This window comes from Hemitrygon akajei, chromosome 9 (assembly GCF_048418815.1).
Source record: "Hemitrygon akajei chromosome 9, sHemAka1.3, whole genome shotgun sequence".
Lineage (NCBI taxonomy): Eukaryota > Metazoa > Chordata > Chondrichthyes > Myliobatiformes > Dasyatidae > Hemitrygon > Hemitrygon akajei.
Window position 1 is genome coordinate 152,495,864 of NC_133132.1, and position 12,133 is coordinate 152,507,996.

The 12,133-nt window shown below is 38.7% G+C and overlaps 1 protein-coding gene across 2 annotated transcripts in view; it reads right to left on the reverse strand.

Moving 5' to 3' along the window:
• Nucleotides 1-12,133, reverse strand: part of lama2 (laminin, alpha 2) — a 374,730-nt gene that overhangs the window by 122,702 nt on the left and 239,895 nt on the right. For both annotated transcript variants that reach the window (XM_073057306.1, XM_073057305.1), the window contains exons 23-25: nucleotides 11,544-11,777; nucleotides 9,933-10,076; nucleotides 7,679-7,858 (exon numbers count right to left, since the gene is read on the reverse strand). In XM_073057306.1, the coding sequence (XP_072913407.1) occupies nucleotides 7,679-7,858; nucleotides 9,933-10,076; nucleotides 11,544-11,777 (558 nt within the window). The remainder of the gene's footprint in view (nucleotides 1-7,678; nucleotides 7,859-9,932; nucleotides 10,077-11,543; nucleotides 11,778-12,133) is intronic.

The window sequence follows — 12,133 nt, forward strand, 5'->3', positions numbered from 1 at the left end:
TTCTTGTATAACTTTATCTATAGAGTTCTACAACTGACTCTAACTTGTTTTGGAGGTTTGAAGTCTTTATCGAAGGCCTCCCTGTTTGTTGGTTCACAGTTTAATTGCTGATTTATTTTTTTCTTTTTATTTATTTTTTTTCCTTTTTTTTCACCTTTTTTTAATCTTTGATTTTTTTTCTCCTCTCTGTAAATGGTTGATAAGTACTCTGCTTGAATTTATAATTTTCCCCTTCCTCCTTTTATTTTACCCTTTCTCTTACTTTATTCTTCCATAATTTTTCTCGGGTAGGTTAGTTTTGGTTTTCTTCCGATTTTCTCTGTATTAAGTTTTATATTTCTGCAGAAGATGTTCCAATTTGTAGTTATGTTTTCTAGTGCATAAACTAGTTACTATTTGCTATAGTATTTATACGGAACTGTTGTTAATGACACAGATCTGGAAGTTGTATTTGGGTTAATTTTTTTGGTAGAGCTAGCTGCTTTTTTTGGTAGCCGTCTAGTTTTGGGTTGTGTGGGTGGGGTGGATTTTCCAGTTCCAACATCACTCACTGTATTTATTGTTTTTCTTTATTGCTCAGGACATGTTTATGTTTTGATTTTACGAATCTATGTTTACATCTCTGCTCCCAGACTGCTACTGTATAGCTTGACTTTTTATATGCCTGCTGCCTTTTATGCATTAGTAATTGATAATGGCTAGTGCACTTAAATTCGTGAGCTGGAATGTAAAGGGACTGAATCACCCTGTTAAAAGGAGGAAGGTATTCTCACATATTAAACAACTCAAAGCTGACATTGCTTTCCTTCAAGAAACTCATATTCGTTGTTTTGATAACTCCCGGCTTCTGTCAAAGTGGGCGGGTCAGCATTTTCACTCATCCTTTGCCGCTAAAGTTAGGGGAGTCTCCATTCTTATTAACTCAAATATTCCTTTTGAACTCCATAATAAAATATCTGATACAAATGGCCGTTCTATTATTGTTTCTGGTAAACTATATAACACTAAAGTTGCACTAGCAAACCTGTATGCCCCCAACTTTGATGATGTTAACTTTTTTGAACATTTTTTTTCCTCACTACCAGACTTAAACTCATACTCTCTTTTACTGGGTGGTGACTTCAACTGTTGGTTAGATCCTAATCTGGAGCGATCGTCCTCTGTTACCAGATCACCTACTAAATCTGCCTTAGTTATCCAATTGTTTCTCTCTAATTTTGGTATCTCTGATATATGGCGTTTCCTTCATCCTACTGAGAGGGATTATTCTTTTTTTTTCACATGTTCACCATACCTTCACTAGAATTGACTATTTCTTACTCGACAACCAACTTATTCCATTTGCCCACTCTTGTGACTATCAGAGTATACTGATTTCTGACCATGCCCCAATTACTCTCTCTCTGAACTTTCCTGGTCTCCCTCAGAGGAATAAACACTGGCGGTTTGATTCAACTTTATTATCGGATGATGATTTTCTAAAATTTATTAAGGATCAGATAACCTTTTATTTTAACACGAATACCATCACCTGAAATGTCATCCCAGATTGTCTGGGATGCCATGAAAGCATACCTGAGGGATCAAATAATCTCTTACACAGCAAATCTCAACAGAAGATCCTGTGCAGATCGATTAGACCTCATTAACCAGATTAAAGAATCGGATCAACTATATGCTCAAACTAAGAACCCTGAACTATACAAGAAGCGTGTTGAACTCCAAACTAAATTTAATCTTCTGTCTACTCAACCTGTCGAACGCCAACTTCTCAAAAGCAAGAGTCGCTTTTACATTCATGGGGATAAGTCTGGTAAATTTCTAGCCAATCAGCTGAGGCGTTCCAAAGCCAAATAACATATTACAAAGATCTGGAAGGAGAACGGAGACTTTACATCGGATCATTTAGAAATTAATGACGCATTTAAAAATTTTTATTCTCAGCTTTATTTCTCTGAATCTTTGAATGACAACATCTCTGTTGATCAATTTTTAAAGAATCTGAATATTCCCTCACTTTCATCTGATTTTAAAGCCAAACTTAATGCGCCTATATCATCAGAAGAAATATCTTTTGCAATCTCTGCACTGTCCTCAGGGAAATCTTCTGGACCTGATGGGTTCCCTGTAGAATTTTATAATTCATTCTCTTCACTTCTCTCTCCTCAGTTACTTTCAGTATTATCTGACTCGTTTAATTATAGCAAACTGCCACCCTCTTTCAATGAGGCATCTATTATTCTTCTATTAAAAAAGGGCAAAGACCCAACAGAGTGTTCCTCGTATAGGCCGATTTCTTTGCTCAATGTTGATGTAAAGATCTTAGCTAAAGTTTTGGCTCATAGATTAGAAACCGTCATTCCCTCTATTATCTCTGATGACCAATCAGGTTTTATCAAAAACCGTCTCCCTTTTTTTTAACATTCGGCATTTATTTAATATCTTATACTCACCTCCAACTGGGATTCCTGAATGTGTTATTTCCCTCGATGCGGAGAAAGCATTTGATCGTATAGAGTGGAACTACCTTTTTGCAGTCTTAGAAAAATTTGACCTTTTGACCTCGGTCAAAGTTTCATCTCTTGGATCAAATTGCTGTACCTGTGTCCTACTGCTTCTGTTTTAACTAATTTTCAGAAATCCCAGGTATTTAATCTCAAACGTGGCACCCGTCGGGGATGTCCCTTAAGTCCCTTTCTCTTTGATCTGACTATAGAGCCTTTGGCGATAGCATTTAGAAATTGTCCTGAATTGACCGGGATTTGGAGAGGGGGTGTTGAGCATAAAGTTTCTCTTTATGCTGATGACTTATTACTCTTTCTCTCAAATCCGTCTACATCCTTACCTCTAATGTTTTCACTTCTTGACCAGTTTAGCCAGATCTCTGGCTATAAACTTAATTTACATAAGAGTGAACTTTTCCCAATTAATAAAGAAGCACAAGAACTAACATTTCGTGATCTCCCTTTTAAAGTAGTCCATAATCAATTTACTTATCTTGGAATCACAGTCACAAGGAAGTTTAAAGATCTCTTTCATGAAAACTTTGCCAATCTTTCATATACTATAAAGCAGAGTCTGGCACAATGGTCACCTCTATCTATGTCTTTGGTAGGTCGTATTAATGTTGTTAAAATGTATGTTCTCCCCAAATTTTTATACTTATTTCAATCTCTCCCAATTTTTATTCCTAAATCTTTTTTTGATTCCTTAGACTCTATTATTTTGTCATATCTGTGGAAGAATAAGCGCTCTAGAATTAATAAATCCATCTCCAAAAATCTAAAAAAGAGGGTGGCATGGCTTTACCTAACTTTCATTTATATTATTGGGCACCTAATATACGTTGTGCTACCTTTTGGTCTTTCTTCCATGGCCAACCCGAGTGCCCTAATTGGGTGGCAATGGAGTTGAGATCCACTAAAGAATTATCTACCTCTGCACTTCTTGGCTCTGCACTCCCTAGTAGTCTGTCCAGATTAATAGCTAATCCTCTTGTTAGACACACTTTGCGTATATGGGCTCAGTTTAGGAAATGCTATGGTTTCCATGGTTTTTCTGTTTCCAGCCCTGTCGTACATAATCACCTTTTTTTGCCTACTACGTACGATTCAGCATTCCATGTTTGGTATAGGAAGGGCATTAGACATTTTGAAGATCTTTTCATTGATAATCGCTTCGCTTCCTTTCAGCAGCTCTCTGTAAAGCTCAATCTGCCCAATGCTCATTTTTTTAGATATCTCCAAATTAGACACTTTATTGCTCCTTTAATTCCTAACTTTCCTGAAATGCCTGCGAAAAATGCTATGGACTTATTTCTTTCCATTAATCCACTAGGTAAAGGTTTAATATCAATTATCCGAGATAAATTAGCAGCCTTACGACGGGCCCCTGTGGATAAAATTAAAATGGCCTGGGAGCAGGATTTAAATACCTCCTTATCTGATGAGAGCTGGGACTCGATTCTCAAATCGGTTAACTCAACCTCTCTTTGTGCGCGCCATTCCCTTTTACAGTTTAAGATTGTTCATAGAGCCCATATGTCTAAATCTAAATTATCTCGATTCTACCCTAACATTAGTCCGCTCTGTGATAAATGCAAGAGGGGCGTTGCCTCTCTCATTCATATGTACTGGTTCTGTCCTAGCTTGGAGAAATTTTGGAAAGATGTCTTCACTACGTTATCGTATATTCTGAATCGGCACCTAGAACCAAACCCCTTAATTGCTTTGTTCGGTTTCTGGGGCGAGACAGATTTACGTCTGAGTCCGACCAAATGCTGAATATTATCCTTTGCCTCTCTCCTGGCTAGACGCTTGATCCTCCTTAGATGGAGAGATGTTGCCACGCCCACCCATGCTCAATGGCTTAACGACATTATGGCCTGCTTGGACCTCGAAAAAATTCATTACTCAGTTCTTAATTCGGATCTAAAGTTCCATAAGGTCTGGGGACCTTTTATCGAGTACTTTCATAACCTTCCTCTTGACTAGGGTTTTTTTTCTTTTCGGTCCCTTGCTTTCGGCTCCCTTTTTTTCTCTGGTAGTAGGCATTATTATCCTCTGTTGCTAAGTGTATTCACAGTCTGGGAGTTTGATTGTCCTGATTTATATTCTCTATATTGTGTTGTGGTTGGTCTGGAGTTTTTTTTTGTGTTGTGGGGCTTGGGGAGGATACTAAGTTTACTTGTCTTTAATTTAGGTGCTTTTTTGTTAAATTCTCTTCCTTTGTAGCATATTGTCATTGTATGCTTAATTTTGCACTGTATCAATGTTCCTTATTGTAATTTGGGGTTTTTAAATTTGTAAAATGTATAGAAAAAACTAATAAAAAAATAATTTTTTAAAAAAGAGGCGACAAGTTCTCAAAGCTTCCTTGACACAATGCAACATCCCCACCAACCCAGAGAAATCCACGACCCACGTCAGCTCAAAGTGAGAGCAAAGGAGGATAATCTGGGATAGTGAAAGTCTGTGTGTCCGGATTAAATAATAGTACAGTAAATGAAAAAAGGATTGTGTCGCTTGGTGACCTTGGTGAGATTCAAACTCATTACTTTAGATCAGTTGGCAGCTCATCGAGTAATTCAATCATGATATTTCCGCACTTGACAAACGCACAGGAAATATTTGCCTGTAACATTAGGCCTGGATGTCACCTAGATAGCACATTCAATGTAGAGTGGCTGAGGTAACCATCAAACGCCTATGAGCTTGACAGCGTTAAGCCTCTCTGATACTTAGCCAACCCTTCTGACAGAGAACACAAAATTGGCATGTAGTCACTGCAGGCTGGACGAGGGAACTAATCTTTGGATTTTGAAGCAAACGAGAGCACATGTTGTCTAATATGGCTAGAGCAGTGTCAAATGCAGACAGCATGACAACACCACTGTGTGCTCAGGGTCCAAGATATGCATGATCCAAAATATAATTGTATGTCATAAGTTGCAGCTGCATTTCCACAATTTAATTCTGTGACATTTGAAAGTGTGGGCTATTCAAGGAATTCTATAGCCTGCAGTCCTTTGTTACAAAAGGAAGAATTCTGAGAATATCTGTTCAGAAACTAAAGGATTGAGATTTCTACATGCTTAATGCTCACTTCGAGTTGAAAAGCACAGATTATGATGGCCATGGAAGGAGCTCTGTGCAATTGAAGAATTAAGCCATTCATTGAAACTTTCAATTAGATTAGATTGTTAGTAAATTTTATGGTAACATTCCCAAATATGCCTGTGAAGACTATTGAATATTTAAAATAAAATAGACAAATGACAGTCAGTCTAATATATCTGGCTAACAAAAACCATAATGATCACAATTCATTAAGACCATAAGACATAGAAGCAGAATTAGGCCATCTGGCCCATTGAGTCTGCTCCGCTGTTTAATCATGGCTGATACTTTTTTCTTCTCCTCCTCAACCCCAGTTCCTGTAACCTTTGATACCATGTCCAATCAAGAACATACTGTAATCATACTCTGCCTTACTGCAAATACACCCAACAACCCATCCTCCACAGCTGCATGTGGCAACAAATTCCACAAATTCACCAAACTTTGGCTAAAGAAATTTCTCCACATCTCTGTTTTGAAAGGGTGCTCTTATATCCTGAGGCTATGCCCTCTTATCCTAGACTTTCCCACCATGGGAAACATCCTTTCCACATCTACTCTGTCTAGGCCTTTCAACATTCGAAAGGTTTCACTGAGACTCCCCTCCCCCCTCATCCTTCTGAATCCCAGTGAGTACAGACCCAGAGCCATCAAATGTTCTTCGTATGATAACCCTTTCATTCCTGGAATCATCCTTGTGAACCTCCTCTGGACCCTCTCCAATGCCGGCACATCTTTTCTAAGATGAGGGGCCCAAAACTGTTCACAATACTCAAGTGCCTTATAAAGCCTCAGTATCAATCCTTGGTCTTGTATTCTAGACCTCTTGAAATGAATGCTAAAATGGCATTTGCCTTCCTCACCACCAACCTGACCTGCAAGTTAGCCTGTAGGGTGTTCTGCACAAGGACTCCCAAGCCCCTTTGCATTTCAGATTTTTGGATTTTCTCCCCGCTTAGAAAATAGTCTGCATTTATTTCTATTAGTGGAACACCGTTGGTCACTGGCAGCCAACCAGAAAAGGGTCCTTATATTTCCACTCACTGCCTCCTACCAATTGGCCAATGCTCTCTAACCTTGTTAGTAACTTTCCTGTAATACCATCGGCTCTTAACTTGGTAAGAGCAGCCTTACGTGAGGCACCTTGTCAAAGACCTTCTGAAAGTCCTAATATACACCATCCACTGCATCCTCTTTATCTATCCTACTTGTAATCTCCTTGTTGTGGTGTGACATTTGCAATTTTCCAGTCCTCTGGCACCATGCCAAAGACCAATGATTTTTGATAGATCATTTCTAATGCCTCCACGATCTTTAACGCTACCTCTTTCAGAACCCTAGTGTGCAGTTCATCTGGTCCGGGTGACTTGTGTACCTTTAGGTTTTTCAGCTTTTTGAGCACCTTCTGTCTTGTAATAGTAATTGCACTCACTTCTCTTCCCTCACACACAACATCAGGCATACTGCTAGTGTCTTCCACAGTGAAGACTGATGCAAAATAATTAATTCATCAGCCATCTCCTTGTCCCCCGTTATTATTTCTCCTGCCTGATTTTCTAACAGTCCTATATCCACTCTCATTTCTCTTTTATTTTTAACATACTTGAAAAAAATGTTTACTATCCACTTTGATATTATTGGCTAGCTTGCTTTCATATTTCATCATTTTTTTCTTTTCTTTCTTTTAACTGCTAATTACAAAATAGCTGTTACTATGGCCATCATTTGCACTCTGGAAATAATTACAATAAATCTTTGTATCCAATGAAGTCATCACAGTGCAAACATTTGAAAACTCTTCCTTTAAACTGAGATGATATTGGGCAGTAGTAGCTTCATTGGAAAATGTACTGAACTTGCACAGCTTGATAGTAGACATTTATCACCACTAGACATTATCTCTTGGCACATTAGTACCACCATAAAATACATCTTGTACAACACATGCCTTCATCAATTCAACCTCACTTCTCCGGTCGCTGAGCTAGTCAATGGTTTTCATCAGCTGGTGTGGTAATGAATCAAAATAATCCATTTAATATCAAAGTGAGGAGAATTACCTTTTCCCCTTCAAACTGTTCTGGAAGCTTCCAATAAAAAGGCTCGTAGTGAAGATGTTTGATCACTCTTGCGACATCAGCTACAATTTCTGGATGCTGATAAAAGACGCCATCTGTTGTTTTTCGATCACTGAATTTATTTACTATTTCCAGGACAGTCTGGCCAGGTTTAAGAATCAGCTGCAAGTTTAAAAAAAAAATGCTATTTGTTAGATGTGGCAAAAGTATAAAATGCTTATTTTAATTCAGATTTTTATGGTAAGAATTTGCGAAGATCAGTAGGCTTACTACTGCTAAAAACAATTACCCTGAATCAGTGACCTGGTATTAGCCACTGCTACAGTCAAACAAAACACACTTAAACTGTGAACATACATCCTGATAGAGACCATTTGTTATTGAGGAAAGGGTGAATGATAGCTTCACAATATTTCAACCCACAAAGCACTGCCCTATGTAGACATACACAAAGAATAATATATCAACCTGTGGCCAAAGGTCCAGCCAGTCGATGCTAAGCTCAACAATATTGGAGTAGATGGAGCAGAAATTCATACTACCTTCCCACATAATGGAAAAAGTGGAAAATTGTCTCTGTTATCTACCCCTTATGTTTCACTTATGACTAAATACTGCACTTGCAAGAGAATAGTGCATGCAATGGGGAAATGCTACATTTAAATAACAGCCCTCAGTTCAATATTTTGTACAACAGGACTAAAGGACTAAACGATAATGAGCATTGTACATTACTTCAAAAAGCACAATTATATTATGAAAATTAAAGTCCCAACTTGGTTCAGCAACAAACTTGCAGCAAGTTATTTGTATATGTGTGTTTGTTTATTTTATTCATTTATGGGATGTGGGCGTCAACAGCTAAGCCAGCATTTATTGCCCATCCCTGGTTGCCCTTGAGAAGGCGGCGATGAGCTGCCTTCTTGATCCGCTGCAGTTCCTGAGGTGTAGGTATAGTTCTGTTAGGGAGGGAATTCCGTGATTTTGACGCAGCGACAATGAAGGAACGACGATATGTTTCCAAGTGAGGAAGGTGAGTGACTTGGAGGGGGTTTTCCCAAGTGGTGCTGTTCCCAGGTATCTGCTGTTCTCGTCCTTCTAGATGGTAGTGGCCGTGGGGTCTGGAAGGTGCTGCCTTAGGAGCTTTGGTGTGCTGTTCCAGTGCATCTTGTAGATAGTACACACTGCTGCAACTGTTCATCGATGGTGGAGGGGTTTAGATGCTTGTGGAAGTGGTACCAATCAAGTGGGCTGCCTTGTACTGGATGGTGTCAAGCTTCTTGAGTGTTGATGGAGCTGCACTCATCCAGGGGAGTGGTGAGTATTCCATTACACTCCTGACTTGAGCTTTGTAGATGGTGGAGAGGCTTTGGGGAGTCGGTTCATACACACACACACACACACACACACACACACACACACACACACACACACACACACACACACACACACACACACACACACACACACACACACACACACACACACACACACACACACACAATAAGGGGTGTCCAGGGAGGGCTAATACTTCTGGCAAAGAGGCTTGTCATCTCCATTCCAGGGCAGCTCACTCACCTTTGGTCCCCTCCAGACACTCTGCTCTCACCTGTGGCTCCAAGTAGCTGTCTGCATCTGACAGCGGCCACACTCTGGTACGCCACTTTGACAGGCGGGCTAAACCAGGTGAGGGTACCCCCACACCCAGTGAGATGGGGAATTGCCTGTCCTAACATGCTAGGTCAGCTCTAGCAGACTGGGCGGTGGAAGGTGGTTCTGCAACACTCCATGGAGCGCCAAGGCATAACAAGGCACAGAAGACGTCATGGCCATCCACTGTAACCAAGGAAGACCCTAGTTTGTAATGCTTGTTCGTACCACTGGACCCAGACTTCTGAGGTTGAGAGCATGGAACAGTCGCAATACAGTTGCTTTTCTGCATTAAAAACTCTCCCACACAGGTTTCCTGTCGTCTTCAGACACAATGGAGAAGCACCGTACTAAGGAAAACAAATTTATCTGCCTACATCGTTCCATTCAAATTAAGTAATGTTAATTCAAGTTTCAAATGCTCAGTTATTATTATGATAGCAAACTTACAAATTATTCAAGGATCCTTTTGCCTGCTGATAGATTATTACAAGCAGTTATGGTAAACAATTACATTAGCCATTACAGAGAAGCAATTATCTAAAAATACTGCATCAATCGCAGAAACAATCAGCATTTCACTTACTTTCCTGTACATCAGTCCTTTTGCTTCAGTACATTGTGAAGTCACACCTGAGCAGTAACAGCTACTGCACCCATATGGATTGCTTGAGTGGAGCGCAAAGAAACCGGTCTTGCACCTGTCACAACTAATCCCTTCCACATTAGTCTGCACAAGAAAATTAGTTGCTTTAACATTCAAACTAAATTGCAAAAATACTTCATTTTTTTTAGAAAATACTATTGAATGCTTCAATGTTTTTGTAGTAATTCAGCTGAAATTGAGGTATGATCCTGACTTTAGATACCCAAGAATAATTTTACGAGTTTACACTTCCAGAAAGGAGGTCAATCAGCCAAAACCACAGAATGGAAATTCAGACATACGCCTTACATAAATTATTAACAAATTAAAATAGATGCAAATACTGTCCAAATATTTGTGAGTTTTACAAACATTGCCCAAAGCATAATTTTCCCATCTGTACTCTGAGTAGCCATGATTCCCAGCCAGAAGCAGAAATTAAAAAAAGTCACGCTATTGAATTTAAAACAATATTACATAATCAGATACTTAGGAGTTTTGATTCTCAGGATGCCAGTCATTCAAAAAAATTCTATGGAAGCTCTCAGTTATTATAACATGACAAAGTTCAGACCCAGACTGTTAACAGCATATGATTCATTGCATTCATTTACCCAGGTTATGAAAATTAATCATCATCGAAACTGGATAAATTCACATCTAAGATAGAAAAATGCCATTTGATTTATCGTTTTCAAATCAATCTCGCTTACACTGATTATCCACAATGATAAAGTTACTTCTAATTCAGCTCTGAACTGTATGTTTTGTAGCTAAGGGTGGAATTTAGCAAAGACAGATCCAGATTGTAATTTTTCATGTAGATCGAGTAAAAACTTAAGAAGTGGACAGAATCTAATCAGAATTGCTACTTTGCATTCATTTTTCAGTTGTAAAGAAACCCGAAATGCTGGAATCTAAAATGAAAGTAGGAAATGCAAGTCTGCACAGAGAGCCCATGTTTCAGGTTAACCATTCATATGGTTATTCATACAAGTAGGTGCAAAATGGAGAACGATTTCCTCCTTGTAAATTCTCCTATCCATACCAAATCCAAATGTCAGTCAGAAAAATGAGACTAGGACTGGAAGTGTGGGATGATCCTAATGTGGCCTGGAGGGTCAATCCTGTTTCCCCTGGCTAACAAGAAAACCAATTATAATTGCAAATAATCACTAAGAGCCTCTTCTGGCCCCATAAGAAATGACTGACAGCTTTTAAAAAAAAATCAGATTCAACAGTTTGGGAACAGACGGGGCAATGTTAGTCAGATTACCGTATTTAAATTGTGGGAAACACACGGCAAATATATGATGTGCACTGGAACCAATAGCAGCCATTGCAAATTTTAATTCTATATTATTTTAATTCTATTTCCTTTATATAAATAATAATATTTGATCTTCTTTGATACCAAAACCAGTGGCCTTAAACAATGAAATAAACCCCAAATTTTGTCAGTCAGTTTCATAAAGGCAGTGAGCTATGCTATAAAATAATGCTATTACGGAATTGTGTTGTGAAATTATCCCCATGTTGCGAAAGACTCACCTTACAGTTACACTGCCCACTATATTCTGCACATGAACAAACTCCCATCTCATCACAAGTGTGACTTGCTGTGCCGGACAGATTACAGTCGCAATGTTTACACTGTGGGTAATTCCAGTAACCCGTCCTACACTGGTTACACTTATCACCCGTAAACTCTGGTCGGCAGAAGCAGCAGCCTGTTACGTCGTCACATTGAAGGTTTAAAGATCCCACAGGAGTGCAATTGCAGGGCTGAAACACAGAAAACCATGCAAGAATATATGCTGGCAAAATGATTACCATTGCTGACATCCAAGACGTATTGCGAAAGTGCAAATCCTAAAATTGTAGCCATTTTTTTAATATCATGCTGCAAGTTCAAAATAAATTTACTATCAAAGCATGTATATCTTACCTGAGATTCCATTTTTTGTGGGGATTCACAGTAGATACAAATAAATACAATAGAATCAATGATAAACTACACACGAAGACAGACAAGTAACTAATGTGCAAAAGAGGACAAACTATGCAAATACAAATACTAATAATAAATAATGAATAATATTTTGAACAAGAGTTATAGATTTCTTCAAAGTGGGTTTCTT